At 36.9% G+C, this 21833-nt stretch overlaps 1 protein-coding gene across 1 annotated transcript in view; it reads right to left on the bottom strand.

Moving 5' to 3' along the window:
* Cngb3 (cyclic nucleotide gated channel subunit beta 3) overlaps positions 1–21833 on the bottom strand; it is a 172184-nt gene that overhangs the window by 51740 nt on the left and 98611 nt on the right. The window contains exons 7-12 of the mRNA XM_027402972.1: positions 20236–20286; positions 17978–18064; positions 14089–14153; positions 13280–13402; positions 5335–5476; positions 809–968 (exon numbers count right to left, since the gene is read on the bottom strand). Coding sequence (XP_027258773.1) covers positions 809–968; positions 5335–5476; positions 13280–13402; positions 14089–14153; positions 17978–18064; positions 20236–20286 — 628 coding nt within the window. The remainder of the gene's footprint in view (positions 1–808; positions 969–5334; positions 5477–13279; positions 13403–14088; positions 14154–17977; positions 18065–20235; positions 20287–21833) is intronic.

Below are 21833 nucleotides of genomic sequence, written 5' to 3'. Positions count from 1 at the left end.
CCTTCTGGGAGATTGTAGTTTCTTCTCAGTGACAAATTGGTAGAGGAAAGTCCTGTGACCGGAAGCAGTTAACTCTTTCTTCTCTGAGGAAAAATTGTGATTTGAGAATCTTATATTTCCACTAAAGGAAGTAGCTTTTTGTTGACATCTCAGTAATAATTCTTATTTTTATAAAAGAAACTAAAAATTTAATTTATTGTCAACTGGCCCATAACTTGCTTCATATGCTTTAGTAAAAGTTATTTTTTGATCTCTAGTGCTGTAGTTGCAGAGCAGACCACATTGATAAATAATCGTCTCTGAAAACCATGCTGTACAGTGAAAATGGCCTGGAAGCGTGTGCTTTTTCCTGAACAGCATGCTCTCAGGAAGAGGAGCTGTCACAGACAGAACATGAGATTGGAGAAAAGATTCAGGGCTCAGTTCCAGTTCTGAGTCCATGGCCAAATTTTGTGCTTTGGGCCTCTGCTGTTTCCTTGCCTCTGAAAAGGGGTCAATGACACCCAATTTCCGCAGTGTGTGTGTGTGTGTGTGTGTGTGTGTGTGTGTGTGTGTGTGTGTGATGTGAGACAAACTGTGTAATTTCTAGCATCTGGCAGGCACCGAGTAAAATTTAACCTTTCACTTCCAAGATTTGCCTTGAAATATGGATCTACATTTAAGAAAAATATCATTCATATTAAATTAGTATCTGAGAGATCATTTTTTCAACCTGTTATTCAAATCCAAAGATCTCCTCTTCTACCCACATAATTTTTAATGTGTAATAAGGTTTATTGTAATGTAAGCCATCATTTGCCATGCTCACCTAGTATTCTATGAGAGTTCCATGTATATTCCAGCCAAGTCCGAACTCGATATTGCACACTCTGAGGAATAGAGTATTTGTTCATGTAGTCAATGATATGGTCCATGCAGACATGGAAGTTGTGCTGATTGGCTGTTGCTGCTCCAATTACATCACGCATCTAAATGTATAAACATAGTCATTCACACCCCGGAGACAAATTTCATCTGAATTGCTTATCCTTACACAACATCCCTGCCTATTGCCCTGATTGTCTGACTTTAACACGCTGACATTGGGTCCTAATAAAATGCTGGAAATCAGATTATCTCACTAACAATAATAAGGCCCATTATACCAATCGTGTGAGATTTTTGTGAGACTTTGGTCTCATAATGCAGGTGAATGAATGCACATAATCTTCACATAGTTATATGTTACCATGAAAATGATAGTTGACATTTTAAAGCCACTATAATCCCTGCACAGATGCAAGGGAAGTGTAATGAGAGTTGAGCAATTATCCCACAGAATGGTTAGTCGATTTTGATGAGTCTCTCTACGAAAGTACTCTTCAGAGATCAGCCAGGATGGCTGGCTCTATAGGCTCAACTCATCATGCAATTTCAGCCTCTGTTCTTCCTTTTGTGTTGTTTAGACAGATAAAATCAAATCTTATCATGCTCAAGGCACAGTATTCAGCAGAAGTTGAAATGTGCTGAAATTACTGAAGCGTTGTCTGCACTGTGACAATCCTTAAGGAACTGTCAGGTTTAGTTCTTGAATGTTTATAACTCAGCCATAAAAACCCACTCTAGGTTAAAAGCTGATCTTTAAGGTCTCAGCACAAAAAAGATATATTGCTCGGCTCTTCCTCTCACATAGAGAGAAGCAAGTGGTTATAAATTTGCTTTGACTGTGGGTTTATTATGGGAGAAAAGCCAGACCTCACTTTCACACTAATACTTTGCTCATTCATTTTAGTAGCTGTGGAGTCTTTTCTGCTTATGGAAAAAAAAAAAACCCTACTGGGTTTTCTGTATTTTTTTAAGTATAGCTCAAATACCTTTCATTGTGATGCTTCCTCAGCTTACAGTTTTAGAAGTGATGGAATCTACTTCACAAAAGTATTTGCTAAGAGCTATACAGACAGTCCTTGTATATCCATTATTCTTCAATGGCTCTCCAACTATTCCACAGCCTCAGTTCCTTGATCTTCTCTTTCCTTGTTCCTGTGCCACCAGCCACATTAGCTGGTTGTCCAATTCTGTCAGACATGATATATTTATTAGAGGTTGGGTTGAGAGATGTAACCAGGGTGTTTTCTCGAATCAAGGACACAGTTAGGTGGTTTTAAATGGTATCGAGGGCCTGAGGATTTGTAGTATATTCATCTGAACATTTATGTACTGCCCTTCAGCAGTTGGGTTTCACTGATGTAGGAAATGAAGACAATATGTATTCCAAAATGAGCTCCAGTCTATAGAAGCATATCATGTTTGGAGAGTTAGACAATGCCAGGATTTGTAAGTTTTACTAGAGAGTAGAATTCAGGAGTGAAGAATGATAGTTAATTTTGAGGCACGGTCACTGGTATGATCATATGTGTGGGTTTTTAATACATGGAGATTTTGTTTCAGGTTGTCTTACTTTTGTTTCTAACTGTTTTCTTCTTAGCATCTTTTGTTTCCTCTGAGAGCTTAAGGTACAAGTCTTCATCTCCAGCTTTACTCTCTTGTGTATTTGAGCACCACAGTTTCCAGTGTTTCTTGTGCAGATTAGATCTTCAAATCCTATTGAAAGGCAGGTGTGCTACATTTCTCAGATTATTATCACCATAAGAATCACCACAAGAGCTATTGAGATGCATGTTGTGGTTCACTTGGTCTTAAGTAGGGTATGAGTCCAGACTTTCTCAAGTGGTGCAGCTGTGGCTGTCCAAGGGAAGCATCCATTGGTGAAGGACTCTCACTCTTCTGGACAGATATCATTTCCCCTTTTCACTCTTTATTGATGTTTGAGACAGATTCTATAACGCAGTCCTGGCTGGCTGGAATTTGCTATGTAGACTGGGTGGCTTTGAACTTTTCCCTCCTCTTGCTTCTGCTTCCCAAGCGCTGACATTATAGGACAGATACATCATTTTCTAGTCTTTTGAAAATTGCTTTGCACACACCAAGGGCTCAACGTGTGTTAGATTTTACTTTGACCATCCATTTTTCACACATTGCTCTATTTTAAGACAGTATGAATTGCAATGCCTCTTAATCTCTTTCTGCTTTTTGAGACAGGGCCTCACTATGTAGCTCTGCCTGCCCTGGAACTCACTATGAAGATCAGGCTAGCCTTGAGCTCAAAGACATCTTCCTGACTCAGCCTCTCATGTGCTGGGATTAAAGGAGTTTGACATTACAAGCTGCTCAACCTCTTAATCTCTTTAAAGTCTCCTCACCATAAAAATGAGAAAACAATGACTGCACCCCACACTGATTTTATGATATATTGTGACATAATGTAGTTTTTGCTGTTTCATTTCATTTAATTGGAATTGAAAATTGCTCCAGCTAGCTTTGTATTTCAACCATTAATAATCATTCCCATCCATTGCTATGATAGTTTACTCTTATAACCATTAACTTCTTGATGTTCCAAAACTTCAATATTCCAAATATTCCAATATTTTCCAGTACCTAAATATTTTGTAAATGAAGTTGTTGTTCTGTCTTCCCTATATAGTCCATTAGCATGTCTAAGCTGTAGTTGACATGCCCCTGTGCCTTGACATTAACTGCCTATCTAATTTTTTTCTTTTTTTGTATTTTTATGCGTTTGAATTTGAAGGCTTACTGACCTACAGCTTTGATTGCTTTTCATGGCTACAGCCAATTTCTGAGAGATAGTGACCCGATTCTTCTTAGAGTGCTTTTTATAATTCAAATGAACTAATCCATAATTCCTTTTCTTTATATAGCCCTCACATAGTCTCCCACATTTAAGACACGACCTGTTATGCTTAACAGTTGTAGGTACCAGACCAATAGACTGATATCTCAAAGCCTGATGAAGTTATTCAAATTAAATAACCCCAATGTTTAATCAGATGCAACCCACATCCAGTAATTACTTATTTTGTTCAACATCCTCATTTTCATGGTGTAGTATGCGCCGTCCTTTTAAGTAAGACCTATGAGCATAGCAAATTAATCCTTTCAGTAACAATTGTCCTTGATCTGTTAGACTTACCAGACCTAAGAAATAATAAAACGCATATTTAAAAACACTGGCCCTTTCGGTTCATATTATAATTAACCTTGAATCTCCATGTTCAATACCCTCCCTAGACTGCTTCCCATTGCTGTCAAGGTACAACTCAAATTTAGCATTTAAAATCCTTAAAATATTTTATTCTTGCACTTGTTTCTTACTTCCAAAGGTTGTCTGTCCCATCATTGCCTTCTGGATCTCAAACACATTCCATGTTTTACCACTGACATATTTTCATAACTAATTCTGATGAACTGAACTGCCTATTGATGATAACTGAATACTACTTAGCTCTTGAAAATGCCTCACCTGCATCTGCTCCATGTAACCTAAGAGGCTTCTCTTTTCTGAAAAGTAGAGGGCTTCCAAAGTTCTCTGCCATCTGTCATGTTTAGCAGACACTTAACATTAATAGATGCATTATTTGAGTTCTGACAATTTTTGAACAATATCAGATATCATGGTTAGTAGTTCTTATTGTTATAGAATTAATTTTATCCATACAACTGTGAGCATGTTAAGAATCAATAGTTTTTCTAGTGGGTTTATTGATTTTGTGATGTACTCAGTGTCTTAAATCATGCATTATATGGAGTTGCATAACTGAATGTGGGGGCTGCAAAATAGAAACAATAAAGGTCTATGAATGCATAATGACCAAAAATTAATTCAAATGAAATATGTAATGAGACTGAGGTGTCTCTGGTAGGACTTGCCCATGCTGTACTGCATAACTTCACTGCAGCCTTATTTCTCACACATCACAGCCCACTTTGCATTGTGTGCTTTGCCACAACGCTATGCAACAGTATATGCTCCATGAAACACCTGGCTCAGATTCTAGACTCTGTTACATATTATGAATTATAATGTTTTTACTGCAAATTCAAAGGGTTTATATCATAACAAACTTGGCCAGCAGGTCTTCTGGAAGATTTAATGGCTAAAAAGGAAAAACATCTGAGTATGGTGGCATAGATATGTAATTCTAGCTTACAATGTGAATTCACTCTTCAATGAGAGGAAAGAGGACCATGAGTTTGAGTATAGCCTAGACTACATATCAAGAGTGTCTCAAAAAAAAAAAAAAGGTCAATGTTGTAATGTTGGACTAAGTGCATTCTATCCCACACCACTAAATCTGTGAAAGGTAATAAAAGAAGGAGGGGGAAGAATGGGAAAAAGAACCATAGATTTCAATATTTCCTCCATAAAAGTTATAAATATTTATTAGCCTTTTTAAAATGAACGTATTTTGTACTAGGGATTCACTGTGTGCTTACCTGACCAATTAAGCTGGAGAACACAAAAACTCCAGAAAAAAAATTCAAGAGTTGAAAAAGAATTTCAAATGAAGTCTGTGGCTCTGGAAGGCCTCCGATATTAATTAATGTTCGAACTGCCCAATAATAACATCTCAGATACCTGTAAAAATGATGCATAGGTTTTCCTTTACATATCATTGTAATACCATTTTGCTCACACACAAAGTTTATGTATGCAGGAACTTGCAAAGACTTCTTAATAAACACTAGGACATGACGAAACTTTTAAAACTAAGGAGGATATTTACTGTTTCCAAATTTAGTGGTCTACTTTATCAGCCTTCTATATTTTGTGTGAGAGATTTGTACAAGAGTTAGGACAGATGTGCTGACTATGTTCCACAATGAATGGGCTTTCGGATGGAGTGATTGGGAGGCTTGGAGACATCTGGCAACATGCATTTGAGGTCAGCTGCCTTGTCCTTTGAATCTTACTGTTGTCTGGGTTTCTATGTTCTTCTCCATTTGATCTATTCTTGGAATGCTCAAGGAAGCTTCTTATTTTATATGTCTAAGCTTGTACTGGTCTGGTTGGGGATGGCAGGATGACTTTCTACTTACCTTCCTCATATGACTAGATTGAGCTTCCTCATTTTTTGCCTGTCTCAAGGTACACAGACCTCTTTTTCTTAATTGAGAATATTTTCCCCTCATATCCTCAGAGATCATGCCTACATCCCTACCCATTCAACTCCATACATTTTCACTCCCTTTTTGGAAAACTAACAGTCTAACAAACAAACAAACAAACAAACAAATCATAATAAAATAAAGAAAACAGACAAAACAAGAAAAAAAAACACAATACAAATGTACACACACACACACACACACACACACACACTAAGTCCACAGGGACATAAAAATAAGAAACCATAATTGATAATTTCATAGACTTCTTATTGGCAGCTGCTTCCCCTATAGTAATCATTGCTCAAGAATAAGATAAAAAGGAACTTTTAATCTAGAAATCTCAAAACATCTTATTTTCTTGCCCTATTATATTTGTCAAGCAAATTCATAGTTTGAATTTTTGGAAGATATATGGGACTCCATTCTTCATTGGGAGGGATGGCAAATAATTTGAGGCAATCTTTAAATTGCCAAACCAGGACTGATGAGCTGGCTCCACAGGTAAAGGTAATTGCCAACAAGTCTGACAACCTGAGTTCAATTACTTTGAAACAACATAGGAGAAGGAGAATTCCAGATGCACATTATGGTATCTCCTTTCCCACTAAAACAAATAAATGTAATAAACTCTACCAGGGAACTCTTACAGCTGATAAACACCTTCAGCAAAGTGGCAGGATACAAGATTAACTCAAACAAAATCAGAAGGCCTACTATATACAGATGCTAAATTGGCTGAGAATGAAGAAATTGGAGAAACATCACCATTTACAATTGCCACAAACAATATAAAATATCTTGGGGTAATGCTAACCAAACAAGTAAAAGACCTGTATAGCAAGAACTTTGAGTTTTTAAAGAAAGAAGATCTCCCATGCTCTTGGATAGGTGATGGGGAATGTACTCTGTATGTTCATCTTATTGATTATTGAATAAAGTACTTGTTTGGCCAATGAGGCAGCAAGTTAGGCAGGACTAGGAGTCAAAGAGGATTCTGGGAAATGTAGTAGAGAAGTGGTGATCCAGGCAGGAAGTGACATAGCAAGGAGACTCATATTTAAGCAAGGAGAAACAGGAAGTGTCCCATTTCCCCTTCGCCTGCTCCAGCGGCACCATGTGAGCCACCGGCAAGAGAGGGTGCCAGTGGAAGGCATCCTCTATAAGATAAGTCTTATAAAATATATAGATTTATGGTAATTAAGGCTGAGCTAACAGATGAGATTCCTAGTCATTGGTCAAGCAGCTTTGTACCTAATATGTCTCTGTATTATTTTTTGTACCTATTATGTCTCTGAACTCGGGCAGCTGGTAGAGACCACCCACGTGGCAGTGGGGCTCAGTGGCTTTTGGCAGAAAGATTTATCATAGCAGATATGTAAGATCAACATATCAAAAATGGCAATTTTGCTAAAAGCAATCTCCAGATTCAATGCAATCCCCATCAAAATCTCAACATAATTCTTCACAGATCTCAAAAGAAAAATACTCAACTTTTATGGAAAAACAAATGACCCAGGATAGCCAAAACAACCCTGTACAATAAAGGAACTTCCAGAGGCATCACCATCCCTGACTTCAAGCTCTATTATAGAGCTATAGTCCTGAAAACAGCTTGGTATTGGCAAAAAAATAGACAGGTTGACCAATGGAATCAAATTGAAAACCCTGATATTAACCCACACATCTACAAACACCTGATTTTTGACAAAGAAGCTAAAGTTATACAATAGAATAAAGAAAGCATCTTCAACAAATGGTGCTGGCATAACTGGATGATGGCATGTAGAAGACTGCAGATAGATCCATGTCTATCACCATCCACAGGAATGACCCCAACTAAGAATCTAGGCAGTAGTGCAGAGGCTGCCTTTGGTGCACTTCCCCTATGATGAGATTGATGACTACCTTGGTTGCCATCCTAGAGCCTTCATTCAGTAGCTGATCTAAACAGAATCAGAGATTCACAGCTAAACACTAAGCCATATTCCTGGAATCTAGTTGCAGAGAGGGAGGAGGGATAAGCAAAGGAGCCAAGATGATGCTGGAGAAACCCACAGAAAGAGTTAACCTGACCTGGTGAGAGCATGGAGACCATAGCTGTAAAGCTGGGGAGCCAGCATTGGACCAAACCAAGCTCTGTGAATGTGGGTGCCAGCTAGGAGCCTTGGGAAGTCTATTGGATCTCTGTGAACAGGTGAAGCCTGTGTTTATCCCTAGTGCACAAATGGACTTTGGGAGTCCATTCCCTATGGAGGGATCTATTGCAGCCAAGATACTTGGAAGAGGGCCTAAACCCTCCTCCAAATGATGTGATGGACTTTGATGGTCCCCAGTGGAGTGCCTCACTATCATTAGGGAGTGGGTTGTGGGGATTGGTCGGGAGCATGGGAGGATGGGAGGGTGATGGAATGGGGTATTGATATGTAAAATAAGATTGTTTCTAAAATAAAATAAAAATTATTTACAACTGACAAAAAAAGAAATTTCAGTTACCAAATAACAACATGTGGAAAATATTATGTAGATGAAGTAGGTTTATATTGATGAGATAACTCTTTATAATTTAGAGTTAATTGTTCATACAAATAAACATAGAACTGATAAATTTGTTCACTATCTTTTTATACATTTTTATTATATTAATAAATACGCAAATGTGAGAAGAGATGAGAAATCTTTTCTTAGTAAGGAAACAACTCTTGGATGGAATAGGTTATTTATTTAGAACTGAAGAACTGAAGAACACCAAATAAAATTACTTAGCTCTGATAACATAGCCTGGGTCAGGCATTCCTACTGTATCCTTAAAAAGATTTCTTACAGGTGGAAGAGGGGAACAGAAGGATTGTAAGAACCAGAGGTTTGAGGACCAGAGTGAAACAGTGTCTTTTGGACATGACAGAACTGCTGAGCTCTTGAGCTCCCAGAAGCTTCCAGAAGTGGTTGTCTTCATGACATCTGCACAAGATCAAGCCAGTTAACATTCTAGCAATGAGCAAGAGGGCATTTATGAGCTTCATTCCTGACTCAGGAGCTTCAGATAGAGGATGGCTTCTTGGGGAAAGAGATTCACTTTTGTTTAAGGATGTTCGTCTTGGTAGACCATGGTAGTCCCAAACCTAGGAATATACAGGCAACACTAACTGGGGATCATGTTTTTATTTTTTATAAAAGACATTAAGTTGGTGGTGGCAGGGAGATCAAGTAAATATATGAGGAGTTAGAGAGAGGGGTGACAAATGAATTAAGATCATAATATGTTGTATAAAATTCTCAAGGAATTAATAAAATAAACTTGAAAATCAAAATATGTTATAAATAGACCTTCAACTCAGTGGATCCCAATTATTATTTTTCTGGTATTCATAGCAGATTAGAACTTTTTACAGCATTCTGCCGTAGTTCAACTTTTATTTTTAAAACAGAAATACTAAATGACCCAGTTGTATTACTGGTAGGTATATTCCCAAAGGATTCTGAATTCTGTTTGAAACAGACAGGAAATAGAATAAGCTTGGATTTCTATGAGGAGATGAATGGATAATGAAAACATATATCATAAAGTTAAATTTTGACTATAAAGAAAAATGAGTTAAATTGTCAGAAAAAAATAATGGAACTGAAAAAAAATTAAATGAAGTATCTCAACCTCAGAAAGATATAAACTGTATGTTCTTTCTCACATATTCAGATCCTAGCTTCTAATTATTAAATATAAGCATCGAGATGGAGTTAATGTTGGTATAAACACCATAATACTAGCAGAAAGCGGTCCATGAGATGAAAAAGAGTCTTTAAGGAGAGGGTTGGGGAAGACAATGGAACACATGAGATATTAAAGTAGAAGAGGAATATAGGGCACAAAAGAGTACAGTGAGGAAGAGAGGACAGAGAGGTGGAGCAGAGGATAGTGGATGAAAAAACAACAAAAATGAAGTATGCTAAAAAATCCCATAATGGAGGAATGAAGATCAAAGGGGTCAGTACCAGACTGGTGAGACCCACAGAAACAGTTGGCCTGAACAAGGGGGAGCACATCGACCTCAGACTGCTATTTGGGAGGCCAGCAAGAGGACTGATCCATATCCCTGAACATGGATGTCAATGAGGAGGCCTCGGCACTCTATGGGGCCACTGGTATTGGATCAGTATTTTTCCCTGGTGTAAGAAGGGACTTTGAGAGCCCATCCCACGTGCTCTCTCAGCCTAGACACATGGGGGAGGGCCTAGGCCTGTCCCAAGATGATATGGTGGACTTTGGGGAGCCTGCCTGGGGAGTGGAGGGAGGATGGGGCGGGGGGGGGCAGGTGGGGAGTTGGGGAGTTGGGAGGGAGAGTTGGGGGAAAGGGGAGGGGAGGGAGAAGAAATTGACGTGTGAAGCAAGCTTGTTCCAATTTTAACTAATAAAAAAAGGAAAAACATCCCATAATGAAAACTGCCACTTTATAGATGATTTAAAATATTAAATTAAGGAATGGGGGGAGGCTCAAGAGATTGCTCTGTGGATAAAGTCCTGAGGCTAATCCCTGGAGCTCATGTAAAGGCAGAAGCTGAGAAATGACTCCATAAAATTGTGCCTTGACCTTCATATGTGTGCATGCATGCTTCCCAGAAAAATCAATAATAAAGTAAAAACGGGTTTTATTTCTTCTTCTAGTGAGTCACACAGAGCAGGAGCACTTTAGTACTTTATGACTGTGTTAGTCTTTGAACAAAGGGAACTATTCTCAAATACTAAGAAGAGTAGTTTTATAAAGAATGAAATAAACTGGTGTTGAAATTAGTACTCAAATAATTCAAATATATAAGTAAATTATTTTCAAATTCAATATATTTGAAGGGATAGGAGATATTTCTAAGCTGGTGGATATAGGAATAACCAAGACAATGAAAACAGTAACAAAATCCCACTAGCTTTTTTTGGGAGAGTTTAGAACCATTGTGCCAAGACAATAAAAATATCATGGAATAAATGTCCAGATGGCCTTGACTCACTAGCAGTGGACTTGTTGTCAAAGAGATGACAAAAGGAAATTTATGGGTTGTATTTCAACCTTTCTAGTTCCAATTTTAAGTGTTCTATCACCTAATCTATTTTGGTCACATGCCCTCAATCTGTGGGTTTCTTTAAACTGGGGAAACTTATTAAACTTAATACTTCCCAAGAGTGGGAAAGGAATAAATATTTTTACTATATGGTAAGTTCTATTATACATTATTTTAGTGTTAATAGGAACAAACACAGTATTATCTGCTTCTACCTTCTTATTGATAGATGTTAAAATTGACTGTTAAATGTGAAATGTTGGCATTGATTTTCCAAGTCTCAAGGGTTAGCTTTGAACTTTTAAAATATTAAATAGTATGCTACGTTAATTGGAACTTTTCTGCCCTGATGCTTTGTGGTTTATTTTTGGATTCCTTTCTCAGACATGTTTTGCACACCCAGACATGCCCAACCAAAGGTAAGATTTGTAATTTAATTAGATGGCATCATATTGATTTTCTAGGATTAGCTTAATTAGTCAAGGGTGTCCATCTATAATATCTACACTCCAGGCAGATAAATCTTTTCAAGGAGATTCCATCTGATAGATTTAATATGCAGACTCTATAAATTTTTAATACATGGCAACACACAGATCCAAATTAAAACAATAAGAGAACTTAAGATTCAATTTAAACAAAATATGAAAATAGGAATTATACTTCTGTGAATATATAAGGAACTAAAGAAGCAATCTGATTAAAATTGGACAAATCTAAACAAATATTTCTGGAAAGATGTTCAAATAACCAAATGTATAAGAAAAAACCTTCAGTGTCATTAATCATCAGGAAAGTACAAATCAAACTTATACTGAGCACCGTCTTACTCATTTGAATGTCAATAATTAAAATGATTTTTTCCCATTTTTGAGATGTCTTTATTCTGTTTTCTATACTAATTTATAATCCCTTGATAGTGTATGGACATTCTCATTTTTCTGCCTCCTTTCCTTTGTTTACCACAACACCTGTTTTCCCTTTTTGATTATTGCCATTGTAGCTGTTTTTGATATATATTTCCTGATGATTAATGATAGGAGCACCCTTTATGTTCTTATCAGTCATCTCTCTATGTGCCTTGATTCAAGAAATGTCATTTAAATGTTTGTTTTTTGAAGACTTCTGCTATTAAATTGTATGAATTTCTGATATTTGGGATTTTAACCCAAATCATGTATATGGTTTGTAAATATTTTCTCCAGTTTGGTAGGTTATATTTATATTTTGTTAATGATTTTGTTTTTGGTGTGATGAAAACCTGTGTGTCCACATTTGCTTTGCTTGTGTTTGAGGAGTCATATTAAACATGTCATTGCTCAAGGAAGATCATGGAGCTATCCTTCTCTGCTTTCTTCTATGGTTTGGAGTCCCGTATTTGTGTATTCAATCCAGTTGCTTGACTTTCGTGAATGGTATAAAATAAGACACCACTTGGATTTTGATAGGGGTTGCCTCAATAGGTCACATTTGAAGGATAATCACTCATCCAATCCATGAACCTAGTTGTCATTGTATTGATTTGTTTTTGTTTCACTTGCTTTCATTTCATACTGTAGTTTTCAGTGTATGTGCCTTGGACCTCTTGGTTTTATTTTTTAAAATCCCATTTGGTGTTATTGTAAATAGGATCATTTATTTAATCTGGGAATTCATATAAATGGCATCACAAAGTGTGTGTGCCTTGTGTAGCTATTTTCTACTGTTTTGAGAGTTATTTGTGCCCACATGATTTATTTATTAAAATTGCTGAGTAGTATTTATTGTATGTACTGCAACTTTCAAAAACATCCATATGTCTATGGATAAATTCCTTGGTTCTATGAAGCTTCTGATTATTGGGAATCTAGTTTCTCTGAATACCCTTATGCACTCTCCCCACCTGGATATATATTTTAATTTCTCATCAATAAAGAAGTGTGGAATTTTTAATTTGCAATTTAGATGCATGGCTAGTGGTTAAAAAACAACAAGCCTTTCTGATCTTTTCTTAAAATTGTTATGCTATGTGGGTGTGGTGTCACATACCTTTAATCACAGCACCAAGGGGGATGTGGCTAATATACATTATTACCCTTATGAAAAGATACCATAAATAAATGCATTACTTTGTACATCTAATATATGCTTATAAAAACTCAGAAAAATTCTGCCTTATGAAAATTCATATACCCAAACTGAAAATTAAGAACAAATAAGAGTCTCTTCCAAAATGAGAACTCACTTGTTTCCTTCACCATTATAGACCCATCTAGTTGTGCCAATTCCTTCATAGTCTGAGGCCCAGTAATAAATGCAGGCATTAATGTGCAGAAGAAACAGCAAGTAGCCAGTTGTTCGAATGATTCTGTCAGAGAGAATAAATGGAAAATATGGGTTGACATTGTTTCTGGAAAGCAGCTGATTTCAACATTTTCGTTTGCTTTGCGTCTCCAATGAGCCATCTTGCTTTAGATTTGCCAAGTGTCAACTCTTATTTGTGCAGTAGAAAGCAAAGGTGACATCCCATGTTCTCTGACTGCAGAGTCTTGAATAGGCTTGACAGAGTGTAAAAAAAGTCTTCATTTTTTTTTTTTTGCACAGATGGTGTGAGTCAACTCTGTGAAAGACATGCCTCTAGGGTCACTTCTTCATTTTGAATCCCATAAAATATGCCACACTGACTTACCTGGATATCTGAAAGGCTCACAGGACTTCATGCTGTGATGAACTGTGACTGAAGGTCTCTGTGCTCATGAAGTTTAGAATGACAAATGAGTGAAATTTAGACCAGGCATGAATTGTCATCAGAGAAGGAGAGCTGACTGGGAAGAGTGAACTTGTCTCTTACTGTTTAAATGGAAATGCAACAGGTACTCTTTCCTACTATGGCTTCCTTACTTTATTCTGACTTGAAATAGCCCACCGATTCTATATAGCAAAATAGAAAATGTCTCATGTTTTTTAGCAGTGTGGCCATTTTTGCCTCAATGCTGTCTAAAATGTTCTGCTATCACTTTTTCTGTTTCCTCCATACTTAACAATGATACTCACCTGTAGATATATGCTTTGTCCATTAGAGACTCCAGGCGGTTATTAAACTCAAAGAATGAAGTGTACTGTAAAAGAAATAAGCAGAAGAAATGCAGAAGTAATGTAACTACATGTTTATTTAGGTAAAAGTATGTGTAACATATTTTTTCATTGGAAATCATTTTATGCATGTCTTTTAAAAACATGTCATATTTAGTGGTATTTTCTCTTTAACACTTTGCCAAGCCTATAGAACTCAGTGCTTTATTTTATTTCTATCTTGGGTTATAGTCTTTTGATGCTTGTTGAAAACCAATAATGGGCTTCTTTCTAATGCATACAATAAAACTCTATTTTGCAATGATTAAAATCATACTTCCAAAACATAAATCAGCTGGGCGGTGGTGGCTCACGCCTTTAATCCCAGCACTTGGGAGGCAGAGGCAGGTGGATCTATGTGAGTTCGAGACCAGCCTGGTCTACAAGAGCTAGTTGCAGGATGGCCTCCAAAGCCACAGAGAAACCCTCCCTCAAAAAAACAAAACCAAACCAAACCAAAAACAAAAACAACAAAACCAAAAACAAACAAACAATAAACACGAATCAAAGAAAAAACATTGTTATTAACAGTAACTTTATTTCTAGGAAGAGGTGTCAAATTGTATATATTTTTTTCAAATTATGAAATCCACTAAGCATTAGCAAAGACTTGTGTTCTGTTATCCAAAGGTTCAATGGCTTCATGTGAACTACTCTAAATAGAGTTGCTGTTTCCCTTAAGGTTCTTTCTTAAGTGTGGCACATGAACACAAATGGATATTTACTCAGTTGTTAGGAAAAATGAAATCATGACATTTTTCAGGTAAATAGATAGAACTAGAAAAAAATTATAACAAATGAGGTGACCCAGGCCCAGAAAGACAAATGCTGTATGTTCTTTTTTATTTCTACTTTTGTCTCAGCTCTCACATCCTTTGGATACTCTTATCCCACCCTCTCCTCTCTCCTACATTTCTATAGGAAACATGGCATGGAATAAAACCATGGACTCACCAGGAACCCCAGAGATAAATGCCAGCCCTATTGCTGATATGTATTTGTCATTACATGACCCTGGTAAAATCTACTTCATACCTTGGCTCCTTACCTACAAAAAGACATAATAAAAAGTAGTCGTGAAAGAGTGTGTGAAGGTGTTCATTGATATGCTGAATGTGCTTGGAAGAGGAAGATCTTATAGACAGAAGTCCTCAGAGAATACTTATTCCAAAATATCCCCCAATTTACATGTGACTGCTGTATCATTGGATCAATATATATATAATATATATGTAATACTAATATATATTACTATTACAGTGTTATGTTAATAGTGTTATGGTGGAAAGGTAATCAACTTGTTTTCCCAGGATGCAACAAAGTAAGAAATTAAAAATAACTCATCAAGTTAATAAAAATATTTTGTGTTATATTTAAGGAGGTTGTCTTATGAGGTACAAGTATTCAATATTTTTTTAAAAAATGAGATTTATTTATTTTTGTTTTTTTAAAAACAAGTATATACGGGTGTTTTCCCTGCATCTATATCTGTACCACATATAATGCCCACAGCTGACAGAAGAGGGAGCCAGTTCTCCAGGAACTGGAGTTACAGACCATTGTTAGCTGGCATATGGGTGCAGGGAATTGAACCTGGATCCTCTGCAAGAACAGCCAGTACTCTTAACTACTGCTATTCTTAAAGATTTATATAAAGTAGAGATTTTCCTCTGAGTTACCCAACAAAGTTGAGTTTATGAAACATGTATGTCTTAGAATACGTTTGAATAGAAGATACATATAAGTATTTCAAAATCAATGTTAAATATATCCCTTCAAAATTCTATTTTTCTTGCTTCTATTTATTCTGATTTTCCTTTTCATCCTAGGCAGCTGCTTTAATTAGTTTCTGAGAAATATTTGTAGTATTTAGGAATTTATGTAAATTTATAAAACTTAGCATTTTTCTTTCTTGTTTGCATAAATTAGTTGTGTTCTGCAAACTATTCCCTATGCAGCTCTTTAGCTTAGCAATTTATATTGAACTTATTTCCATATTAGTACACAGAAAATTTTACTTTTTTTTCTAATGCTAGGTAAACTGTAATATAGATGTATCTCAAAGCCTCAGAAAATTTAACTGCTTTGTGATTTTTTTGTTTGTTTGAGACAGAATCTAATGCTGTAGCTCAGGCTAGCCTGAAAATTATTATGTGGCCCAGACTGTTTTCAAATTCATGGAAATCCTCATCTTCCCAAGGGCTCAGATTATAGGGAGTCACCACATCTTGATGAGCAATTTAGTTTTAGCCAAGGATGCAAAACTATGTTTGCATTGTTCCTATAATTATAGAATCTTAGGCTGAATAAAAACATAGATGTGACCCCTTTTCCCTTTTTATTTTACAGCTTGGTATTCCAAACAGTCAGGAACTCTCTGATAAAACAGGATACATGGAAAAATTAAAATGATAAAATATTAATTTATATTTCTAGTCACCTGTAGAAGTATAAAAACACCCCTCTTTTGGGCTATAAACTGCCTGTTGTGTTGCAACTATCCACAAGTCATTTGTTCTTTTGTATTAGAGTAGTTCTCAAGACCCCTGTAAATGTCTGAAACTCAGTGTTATCTAAAGTCCTATGTGTAGTGTGTGCTCACTTTGGTTTGGCAGTTTGCAGTGAGCAACCAAACTAGCAATGATATATCTCTGTCTCTGTATACTCCCTTTCCCTCTCTTTCTATTGCAACACTGAGACTTGCATCTACAGTGTTGCACATCCTAGGCAGACACTCTACCACTAAGTCCATTTATTTGTTTGTTTATCATGTTTTCTTTTGTCACAGAGTCTCCCTAAGTTGTACACACTAGTATTGAATTTACCTGGTAGCTACTGGCAGGGTGGGAACTTGCAATTCTCTTGCCTCAGCCTCCCTGAGTCCTGGAGATGTCCAGTTAATTTCCTCCTTCATAGTTTAATGAATTTTAGTTTTACTAAAGATCTTGGAATGTTTGTCCCTTCCCTATTAGACTGATGTCATTTGACTTAAAAAAAAAAGAACAGAGCATAAATGTCACTTAAAAAAATGCCCGTTGTAGGGTGGTGAAACCCATGGAAACAGCTGACCTAAACAAAGGGGAGCTCTTGTTCCCCAGACTGATAGCTGGGAAACCAGCATGGGACTGATCTAGAACCCATGAATGTGGTATCAGTGAGGAGACCTCGGAAATCCATGGGGCCTCTTGTAGTAGATCAGTACTTACCTCTAGTATAGGTGTGGACTTTGGGAGCCCATCCTACATGGAGGGATACTCCCTGAGCCTAGACACATGGGGATGGGCTTAGGCCCTATCCCAAAGGTTATGACAGACTCTGAAGACCCCCTATGGAAGGCCTCATCCTTTCTGGGGAGCAGAAAGGGTATGGGATAGGTAGGGTCTTAGTTGGTGGAGGGCAGGAGGCGAGGGGAGGGAACTGGGATTGACATGTAAAACAATATTGTTTCTAATTCAAATTAAAAAAATGGAGAAAAATTGCCTGTTGTAAAGAAATAGAGGAGTGGATTGGGGCTTGGAAATAGATGGCGAATAGGGGAAGGTGACTAGGAGGAAAGGAGGGAGGAGAAACTGTGGCTGGGATGTTAAAGAAAAGAATACCTGTTGTAAGAGAGATTAGAAGCAATTAGGAGTGATTTCCATTGACATTTTTCTACTATTTATTTAAAGAATTTGTAATATTGATGAAGACTGAGAAATAGAAGGCCATTCATAAAAAATTAAGAGTATTGTTAATTTCAGCATATCTAATCTTGCTTCATTCAAGATTTCCATTAGGAGAAGGAGGAGGCAGCTAAATATAGTTTCTTTACCTTTAGTATCCGATTTGTTCTAAAGATTGGATTAAATCCAAAGAAGATATAGAGAATTTCAAATGGCATTAGGGATATGACATCCATCTGTTGAAAGAACGTATTCACAATTATATAGATTGCATACTTCCCTGTGGTTAGATTTGTAATCATGCAGGCCAATATATATGCAAGCTACTTTTCTGTTTCTGTGATAAAATATCCTGCAAAGCAACTCAAGGATGAAGGAATTCATTTTAGCTTACGGATTTAGAGGGTTACAGTTCATCACATTGAAGACGACATGGCCTAGGCAGGGAAGGCATGTGGGCAGGAGGAGAATGGATGGTGGACTGGACACATTGCATCCTAACTCAGGAAGCAAGAGAGTGAGCAGGAAGTAGAGGCCCGGAAAACTCTAACCTTAAAATGGCCTCCAGTGTGCTAATTACTCTAGCAAGGCTTCACCTTCTAAAGGCTCTACAACCTTCCCAAACTGTGCCACCATCTAGGAACCAAGTGTGAGTTTCCCGGAGACATTTCACATTTAAATGACAATAGTATGCAAAAGTTGTCAATTCATATGAATTATTTACTATTTAATCCAAAATTGCTTTCAGTTAAATATACACAATGCCAGTTAAAGATATTAATATCACGAGAACAAGGGTACTAGTTTGTAGTCTATGCCAGTACATTTCATTTTCATCTTCATGTATCTGAGCTATCCTTAGACATCGCCTCTGCTCAGGTTTTTCTTGTTTCATATAGTTCAGCAATGACATAGATGCTAATGTTAGAACACATTTTCATTGTCTTTGAAACATGAGGTTCTGGTTCAAATCTAGTTTTGATTTTGTTTGAAACTCTTGTAAATTCATTGCAATGATACTGCTTTATGATCTATCCATTTCTCTTCGGCTCAGAGTTGATGATGTCATTCTGGTTCATCTAGGTTCCTAGGTGATTTCTTCCACTGTCTTCTTTGAGTTGTTTTGCTACCAACTACCTGGCATGAAAGTTTTCATCAGAGTCTACAAAGGCTAAAAGACAGAAATCATCTCTGTTTACAATAAATTAGCAACTCAAATGAGAGAAAGTATTGGAAAGCACTGTGATATAATAGCTAAAATATTCTTTTTTTCTAAGATATTCTTTTTAAAACTTTTCACGCATTTACATTATTCAGGCCTTCTTATATGTTGGTGATCATATGGCATTCCTTAGTAATCAACAAAATTTTATCTATTTTTTTGGGGGGGTTTCCCTGTGGCTTTGGAGGCTGTCCTGGAACTAGCTCTTGTAGACCAGGCTGGTCTTGAACTCACAGAGATCCTGTCTCTGCCTCCCAAGTGCTGGGATTAAAGGCGTGCGCCACCACTGCCCGGCCTCTACTTTGTTTTTAAAAAATATTTTCAGAGCTTGTGTGTGTTTTTGTATGTGTGTGACCAGAGAGAAGAGAGAGAGAGAGAGAGAGAGAGAGAGAGAGAGAGAGAGAGAGAGAGAGAACTAGTTTAACAACATTAAGTGATTGCACTGGCAGCACTATGACATAGCATCTATGTCATTGCTGAACTATATGAAACAAGAAAAACCTGAGCAAAGGTGATGTCTAAGGATAGCTCAGATACATGAAGATGAAAATGAAATGTACTGGCATAGACTACAAACTAGTACCCTTGTATATTTGCTAATAGACTTTGAAGAACTAAATTACTGTCCTTGTTGGGGAGGCTGGAGTCATGAAATGGCGTAGGTAACCTTTGATAGCCACATGTCTGCCTGCTTTTCAATTAGAAGACAAGTTAAGAAATAACTGTAAGACATAAGGTCATCTTTTTATCTGAGAGAAGGAGATGCTGTATCATCTAGATAACTGCTTTTTCAGTTTGTTTATTCTGCTCATATGAAGAACGAGTAGGAATAGAAATAATTTTGCAGAATTTACAGCACCACACCACATGAACTGAAAACTAGAATTCTGTAGACTATAAAATGTACACCCCACTTTCCCCAACTGCAATTTAACTTGGAAGTTAAATATGGGCACCTATTTACTTTGGCTTTTACATATTTAAGTCCCTATTCAGATACAAGGGAATGCATGTAGTATGAAATATGGGGGATCAAATTTTAGGAGTACTTACTGCTGTTTAATAAAACAAAATCAGATCTGTGTGAAGTTTGTTACAAATGAAGGTGACATAGTTGTAGAAATGAGACTTAAAGTGAAAGTAGTTCTGCTTAAGTGGTTCTGGCCCTATTTGTGAGTCACCTACCTGAAATTTTGTAGAACTTCTGTAGTGTCTCTTCAGCTCATTTGAATCTATCTGTAATAAATGTATATTTTGATCAGGTTCAGCAAATTTCATTTATTGGTCTTTTTAATAGTTAGTTATTTCTCTTTGCTATATTCCTCAATATTAGTTTGTAATTATTCTATCATTATCCACCTGTTGCATTTTTTAAAGCACACAGCTTTTCATGGTGTTTTCTTTTTATTAATTCCACATGCTTGCTAAATATTCTTCTATAGTATATTTTGATTATATTCTTTCCTTTCCCTCAGTTCTACCCAGATTCTCCCCACTTCCCTATATACCTAACTGCATGGTCTTTCCTACTTCCCCCTCCCAAAGCAAGAAGTAAAAAAACAAAACATGAAAAGCCAATCAAACATCCAATCTTTATTTCCTCTTCTAACCTCATCTAGGAACTATAGTCAGTAAAGCTGAAGTCAACGTTATTCTCCAATCTCCTGAAGCCTAAGTGTGAGCTCCTGGTATTGCATATCCTCTGAGCATACCCATCCATGCTGGCCAGTTAGTGTAGGCCCTCTGCCTCGCCTGTTCAGTCTCTCTCTTGGCACTGGTCTTCCTGACTTAAATGGTGCTCACCACACCCTATTCATTACACAATGGCAGACAAAAATCTCCATAAGGCAGAGAACTTAATCCCTATTTATGTCTAATTCTATGGCTATACATGATTTTCAGAAAAAAAATCCTCAAATTCTCTTTTGTAGTTCACCAGGCTCTGGTCTCCCTGTCTCAGCAGTATTTTGAAGTTTCTTATCCTTTTCTATCTCTCAGTTCCTCAAATGTGTCAATTTCTCACTTGAGTGCCTTTGTTGGGGATATTTCTGGAGCCCAGATCAAGCTTCCTGTTGTTGCAAAGGTGGAAGGATACAGATAGTACCAAGTCTCCATCAGGATCAGATGACCCATGTAAATACAACATAGAAGTTCACTGTTCTTATTTGTTTTTCCTTTATGCTTGACCTATGTAAAAAAGTTAGGTACACATTTGTTTGTTTTTGTTTTTGTTTTTTTTTTTGGGGGGGGAAAGGCTCATTTGGTTAAACTTCCACATTGTAATCCATCACTGAATGAAGTCTGGACAAGAACTCAAAGAGGGCAGAAACCTGGAGGCAGGATCTGGTGCATAGGCCATGGCAGGGTGCTAGTCACTGGCTTGCTCCACGTGGTTGCTCAGCCTGTTTTCTTATCCAGGATACCACTCCAGGATTTTCTTAGTTCCTAACCTCAGTAAGTGCTTGATAAATATATGTTTTATACCACAGGAGTAGAAAGGCTTTTAATATTAACTTGAGGCCTAAAAGAATCAATTCCAACATCCTAGCAATTCTAGCATATATATGCTTCAGTTACAGGTAGGAAGAAGTTTCTTATAAACTCTGAATTAATTGCAGTATTAGAACTTAGACATACAGAAGCAGCAGCATCTATTATCATTCATGTTATTTAATATGGGAAATTTTAATCTTCTTCAAGTAGTGTTTAAGATCAGTTAGTTGGCGCTGGGTAGATGGTCCATTTGGTAAAATGGCTGCCTCATAAGCATGAAAACATAAGCT

This window comes from Cricetulus griseus, chromosome 2 (assembly GCF_003668045.3).
Source record: "Cricetulus griseus strain 17A/GY chromosome 2, alternate assembly CriGri-PICRH-1.0, whole genome shotgun sequence".
Classification (NCBI taxonomy): domain Eukaryota; kingdom Metazoa; phylum Chordata; class Mammalia; order Rodentia; family Cricetidae; genus Cricetulus; species Cricetulus griseus.
Note: the sequence above shows the minus strand (reverse complement) of the source record. Positions and strands in the feature narration are given on the sequence as shown.